At 43.7% G+C, this 7500-nt stretch overlaps 1 protein-coding gene across 2 annotated transcripts in view; it reads right to left on the reverse strand.

Moving 5' to 3' along the window:
* Positions 1 to 5722, reverse strand: part of LOC307117859 (uncharacterized protein) — a 28645-nt gene extending 22923 nt beyond the window's left edge. For both annotated transcript variants that reach the window (XM_079803034.1, XM_079803033.1), the window contains exon 1: positions 5388 to 5722. In XM_079803034.1, coding sequence (XP_079659160.1) covers positions 5388 to 5460 — 73 coding nt within the window. In that variant the 5' untranslated portion in view covers positions 5461 to 5722. The remainder of the gene's footprint in view (positions 1 to 5387) is intronic.
* Between the last annotated feature and the right edge of the window lie 1778 nt (positions 5723 to 7500).

Consider the following 7500-nt stretch of genomic DNA (forward strand, 5'->3'; position numbering starts at 1 on the left):
GGGAGAAATACAGTCAGAATTGGGAGAAATACAGTCGGAATTGGGAGAAATACAGTCAGAATTGGAGGATATACAGTCGGAATTGGAAGAGATACAGTCAGAATTGGAAGAAATACATGCGGAATTGGAAGAAATACAGTCAGAATTGTGAGAAATAAATCGGAATTGGAAGAAATACAATCGGAATTGGAAGAAATACAATCGGAATTGGAAGAAATACAGGCGGAATTGGAAGAAATACAGTCAGAATTGTGACAAATACAGTCGGAATTGGAAGAAATACAGGCGGAATTGGGAGAAATACAGGCGGAATTGGGAGAAATACAGGCGGAATTGGGAAAAATACAGTCAGAATTGTGAGAAATACAGTCGGAATTGGGAGAAATAAAGTCAGAATTGGAGGAAATACAGTCGGAATTGGAAGAGATACATGCGGAATTGGAAGAAATACAGTCAGAATTGTGAGAAATACAATCGGAATTGGAAGAAATACAGGCGGAATTGGAAGAAATACAGTCAGAATTGTGACAAATACAGTCGGAATTGGAAGAAATACAGGCGGAATTGGGAGAAATACAGGCGGAATTGGGAGAAATACAGTCAGAATTGGGAGAAATACAGTCAGAATTGGAGGAAATACAGTCGGAATTGGAAGAGATACAGTCAGAATTGGAGGAAATACAGTCAGAATTGGAAGAGATACATGCGGAATTGTGAGAAATACAATCGGAATTGGAAGAAATACAGGCGGAATTGGGAGAAATACAGGCGGAATTGGGAGAAATACATGCGGAATTGGAAGAAATACAGTCAGAATTGGAAGAAATACATGCGGAATTGGAAGAAATACAGTCAGAATTGTGAGAAATACAATCGGAATTGGAAGAAATACAGGCGGAATTGGGAGAAATACAGGCGGAATTGGGAGAAATACATGCGGAATTGGAAGAAATACAGTCAGAATTGGAAGAAATACATGCGGAATTGGAAGAAATACAGTCAGAATTGTGACAAATACAGTCGGAATTGGAAGAAATACAGGCGGAATTGGGAGAAATACAGGCGGAATTGGGAGAAATACAGTCAGAATTGGGAGAAATACAGTCGGAATTGGGAGAAATACAGTCAGAATTGGAGGAAATGCAGTCGGAATTGGAAGAGATACAGTCAGAATTGGAGGAAATACAGTCAGAATTGGAAGAAATACAGTCAGAATTGGAAGAAATACATGCGGAATTGGAGGAAATACATGCGGAATTGGAGGAAATACAGTCAGAATTGGAAGAAATACAGTCGGAATTGTGAGAAACAGTCAGAATTGTGACAAATACAGTCGGAATTGGAAGAAATACAATCGGAATTGGAAGAAATACAGGCGGAATTGGGAGAAATACAGGCGGAATTGTGAGAAACAGTCGGAAACAGTCGGAATTGTGAGAAACAGTCGGAATTGTGACAAATACAGTCAAAATTGGAGGAAATACAATTGGAATTGGAAGAAATACAGACGGAATTGGGAGAAATACAATCGGAATTGGAAGAAATACAGGCGGAATTGGGAGAAATACAGGCGGAATTGTGAGAAACAGTCGGAAACAGTCGGAATTGTGACAAATACAGTCAGAATTGGAGGAAATACAATCGGAATTGGAAGAAATAAAGACGGAATTGGGAGAAATACAATCGGAATTGGAAGAAATACAGTCAGAAATGTGAGAAATGCAGTCGGAATTGGAAGAAATACAGTCGGAATTGGAAGAAATACAGGCGGAATTGGGAGAAATACAGTCAGAATTGGGAGAAATACAGTCGGAATTGGGAGAAATACAGTCAGAATTGGAGGAAATACAGTCGGAATTGGAAGATATACAGTCAGAATTGGAGGAAATACAGTCGGAATTGGAAGAGATACAGTCAGAATTGGAAGAAATACATGCGGAATTGGAAGAAATACAGTCAGAATTGTGAGAAATACAATCGGAATTGGAAGAAATACAATCGGAATTGGAAGAAATACAGGCGGAATTGGAAGAAATACAGTCAGAATTGTGACAAATACAGTCGGAATTGGAAGAAATACAGGCGGAATTGGGAGAAATACAGGCGAAATACAGGCGGAATTGGGAGAAATACAGGCGGAATTGGGAGAAATACAGTCAGAATTGGGAGAAACAGTCGAAATTGGGAGAAATACAGTCGGAATTGGAAGATATACAGTCAGAATTGGGAGAAATACAGTCGGAATTGGGAGAAATACAATCGGAATTGGAAGAAATACAGTCAGAAATGTGAGAAATACAATTGGAATTGGGAGAAATACAGTCAGAAATGTGAGAAATACAGTCGGAATTGGGAGAAATACAATCGGAATTGGAAGAAATACAGTCAGAAATGTGAGAAATACAGTCGGAATTGGGAGAAATACAGTCAGAATTGGGAGAAATACAATCGGAATTGGAAGAAATACAGTCAGAAATGTGAGAAATACAGTCGGAAATGTGAGAAATACAGTCGGAATTGGAAGAAATACAGTCAGAAATGTGAGAAATACAGTCGGAATTGGGAGAAATACAGTCAGAATTGGGAGAAACAGTCGAAATACAGTCGGAATTGGGAGAAATACAGGCGAAATACAGGCGGAATTGGGAGAAATACAGGCGGAATTGGAAGAAATACAGTCAGAATTGTGAGAAATACAGTCGGAATTGGGAGAAATACAGTCAGAATTGGGAGAAACAGTCGAAATTGGGAGAAATACAGTCGGAATTGGGAGAAATACAGTCAGAATTGTGAGAAAAACAGTCGGAATTGGGAGAAATACAATCAGAATTGGGAGAAATAAAGGCGAAATACAGGCGGAATTGGGAGAAATACAGTCAGAATTGTGAGAAATACAGTCGGAATTGGGAGAAATACAGTCAGAATTGGGAGAAATACAGTCGAAATTGGGAGAAATACAGTCGGAATTGGGAGAAATACAGGCGAAATACAGGCGGAATTGGGAGAAATAGTCGGAATTGTGAGAAATACAGTCAGAATTGTGAGAAAAACAGTCGGAATTGGGAGAAATACAGTCAGAATTGGGAGAAATAAAGGCGAAATACAGGCGGAATTGGGAGAAATAGTCAGAATTGTGAGAAATACAGTCGGAATTGGGAGAAATACAGGTGGAATTGGAAGAAATACAGTCAGAATTGTGAGAAATACAGTCGGAATTGGGAGAAACAGTCGGAATTGGGAGAAACAGTCGGAATTGGGAGAAATACAGGCGAAATACAGTCGGAATTGGGAGAAATACAGTCAGAATTGGGAGAAACAGTCGGAATTGGGAGAAATACAGGCAGAATTGGGAGAAATACAGTCAGAATTGGGAGAAACAGTCGGAATTGGGAGAAATACAGGCGAAATACAGGCGGAATTGGGAGAAATACAGTCGGAATTGTGAGAAATACAGTCGGAATTGTGAGAAAAATAGTCGTAATTGGGAGAAATACAGTCAGAATTGGGAGAAATAAAAGCGAAATACAGGCGGAATTGGGAGAAATACAGGCGGAATTGGAAGAAATACAGTCAGAATTGTGAGAAATACAGTCAGAATTGGGAGAAACAGTCGGAATTAGGAGAAATACAGGCGAAATACAGTCGGAATTGGGAGAAATACAGGCGGAATTGTGAGAAATACAGGCGGAATTGGGAGAAATAGTCGGAATTGTGAGAAATACAGTCGGAATTGTAAGAAATACAGTCGGAATTGGGAGAAATACAGTCGGAATTGTAAGAAATACAGTGGGAATTGGGAGAAATACAGTGGGAATTGGGAGAAATACAGTGGGAATTGGGAGAAATACAGTGGGAATTGGGAGAAATACAGTCGGAATTGTGAGAAATACAGTGGGAATTCTGAGAAATACAGAGGGAATTGTGAGAAATAGAGTGGGAATTGGGAGAAATACAGTGGGAATTGGGAGAAATACAGTCGGAATTGTGAGAAATACAGTGGGAATTCTGAGAAATACAGAGGGAATTGGGAGAAATACAGTGGGAATTGGGAGAAATACAGAGGGAATTGTGAGAAATAGAGTGGGAATTGGGAGAAATACAGTGGGAATTGTGAGAAATACAGTCAGAATTGTGAGAAATACAGTCGGAATTGTGAGAAATACAGAGGGAATTGTGAGAAATACAGTGGGAACTGGGAGAAATACAGTCGGAATTGTGAGAAATACAGTGGGAACTGGGAGAAATACAGTCGGAATTGGGAGAAATACAGTCGGAATTGGGAGAAATACAGTCGGAATTGGGAGAAATACAGTCGGAATTGGGAGAAATACAGTGGGAATTGGGAGAAATACAGTCGGAATTGGGAAAAACAGTCGGAATTGTGACAAATACAGTGGGAATTGTGAGAAATACAGTCAGAATTGGGAGAAAAACAGTCGGAATTGTGAGAAATACAGAGGGAACTGGGAGAAATACAGTCGGAATTGTAAGAAATACAGTCGGAATTGGGAGAAATACAGTCGGAATTGTGAGAAATACAGTGGGAACTGGGAGAAATACAGTCGGAATTGTAAGAAATACAGTCGGAATTGGGAGAAATACAGTCGGAATTGTGAGAAATACAGTGGGAACTGGGAGAAATACAGTCGGAATTGTAAGAAATACAGTCGGAATTGGGAGAAATACTGTGGGAATTGGGAGAAATACAGTCGGAATTGGGAGAAATACAGTCGGAATTGGGAGAAATACTGTGGGAATTGGGAGAAATACAGTCGGAATTGGGAGAAATACTGTGGGAATTGGGAGAAATACAGTCGGAATTGGGAGAAATACAGTCGGAATTGGGAGAAATACAGTCGGAATTGGGAGAAATACAGTCGGAATTGGGAGAAATACAGTCGGAATTGTGAGAAATACAGTGGGAACTGGGAGAAATACAGTCGGAATTGTAAGAAATACAGTCGGAATTGGGAGAAATACTGTGGGAATTGGGAGAAATACAGTCGGAATTGGGAGAAATACAGTCGGAATTGGGAGAAATACAGTCGGAATTGGGAGAAATACAGTCGGAATTGCGAGAAATACAGTCGGAATTGTGAGAAATACAGTCAGAATTGGGAAAAACAGTCGGAATTGGGAGATTTTGCCGCTTTTTATGAGCTCATATTAATAAACAGGCCGCATGGAATATATACAGTTAAAACTAGTTTTGTCATTCCACAGCACCATTAAAATGAACTAGAGAAGGTGATTACAAATACAGTGAAGACTTGAACTTAATTAAATAAATATAAAAAGAAGTGGCTTGTGACCTGAAATATTAATATATTTAACCTACAGTTTTGTTGTTGAATAAGTTACGTGAACAGTTTTTGTGTGGCGCGTACCTGCGCTCCGTCTCGCGCCGCCGCCGGGCTCGCGCAAACGCTCCTCGTCCTCCTCAGCTCGAGCCTCCGCCATACCGAGAGAAAGACGGTGTGTGTTTGCTGTCTAAAACACCCAGACAACAGACCTGACCGGCATTCCTCCGCGGAAACGCTCGGGAAAGTCGCCGAAACTGATCAAACTTTGAATCCAGCGGATGGGGAGTTTCTCCTCGCAGATGAGCCCGAGTTTGACGCTGTCATGTGAAATAGTTTCTGTTTTCTGTCTAAACTCGGACTGGAGGATCACTATCTATTGTCAGGACGCACGAACGTCAACAGGAAGTCCTTGTGTCCATGTGAAAGAAAAGAGGGAGGAGCCAGAGAACAATCCCTCCGACACAATACATCCACTGATGATGATGATGATGATGATGATGATGATGCAAATGTGTGGATTTGGGAGGTGCATACATAAATAAGCATTCATGCGGCAATGTGAACTTTGTTTTAAAAGTCATAATAAGAGTTTGAACACATTCTTCATTCTAAGTCCTTCCCACATGTTAGAATAATAAACACAACCAAGATCTGGGAATTATGAAGTAGCTATGACAACACGTGACACAAATTATGAAAACTGACTGCCTTCCCGTTTGGTTATTTATAATAATAATATTGACTTATTTAGACATTTATCGCCATCTACTGTTTGTTATTTAGAGTGTAACATTATACCGATCAGGCATAACATTATGAATAACACTGATGATCTCTGTTAGTGGGTGGGATATATTCGGCAGCAAGTGAACATTTAGTCCTCAGAGTTGATGTGTTAGAAGCAGGAAAAATAGGCAAGCGTAAGGATTTGAGTGAGTTTGACAAGGGTCAGATTATGTTGGGTCAGAGCATCTCTAAAACTGCAGCTCTTGTGGGGTGTTTCCGGTCTGCAGTGGTCAGTCTCTATCAGAAGTGAAGGACCAGTGGAGAACCGGCCACAGGGTCATGGAGGACCAGTGGAGAACCGGCCACAGGGTCATGGAGGACCAGTGGAGAACCGGCCACAGGGTCATGGAGGACCAGTGGAGAACCGGCCACAGGGTCATGGAGGACCAGTGGAGAACCGGCCACAGGGTCATGGAGGACCAGTGGAGAACCGGCCACAGGGTCATGGAGGACCAGTGGAGAACCGGCCACAGCGTCATGAAGGACCAGTGGAGAACCGGCCACAGCGTCATGAAGGACCAGTGGAGAACCGGCCACAGGGTCATGAAGGACCAGTGGAGAACCGGCAACAGGGTCATGGAGGACCAGTGGAGAACCGGCCACAGGGTGATGGAGGACCAGTGGAGAACCGGCCACAGGGTCATGAAGGACCAGTGGAGAACCGGCCACAGGGTCATGGAGGACCAGTGGAGAACCGGCCACAGCGTCATGAAGGACCAGTGGAGAACCGGCCACAGGGTCATGAAGGACCAGTGGAGAACCGGCCACAGGTTCATGAAGGACCAGTGGAGAACCGGCCACAGGGTGATGGAGGACCAGTGGAGAACCGGCCACAGGGTCATGAAGGACCAGTGGAGAACCGGCCACAGGGTCATGGAGGACCAGTGGAGAACCGGCCACAGGGTCATGGAGGACCAGTGGAGAACCGGCCACAGGGTCATGAAGGACCAGTGGAGAACCGGCCACAGGGTCATGGAGGACCAGGGGAGAACCGGCCACAGGGTCATGAAGGACCAGTGGAGAACCGGCCACAGGGTCATGGAGGACCAGTGGAGAACCGGCCACAGGGTCATGGAGGACCAGTGGAGAACCGGCAACAGGGTCATGGAGGACCAGTGGAGAACCGGCCACAGGGTCATGGAGGACCAGTGGAGAACCGGCCACAGGGTGATGGAGGACCAGTGGAGAACCGGCCACAGGGTCATGAAGGACCAGTGGAGAACCGGCCACAGGGTCATGGAGGACCAGTGGAGAACCGGCCACAGGGTCATGGAGGACCAGTGGAGAACCGGCCACAGGGTCATGAAGGACCAGTGGAGAACCGGCCACAGGGTCATGGAGGACCAGTGGAGAACCGGCCACAGGGTCATGAAGGACCAGTGGAGAACCGGCCACAGGGTCATGGAGGACC

This window comes from Gobio gobio, assembly GCF_949357685.1.
Source record: "Gobio gobio genome assembly, chromosome: 21".
Lineage (NCBI taxonomy): Eukaryota > Metazoa > Chordata > Actinopteri > Cypriniformes > Gobionidae > Gobio > Gobio gobio.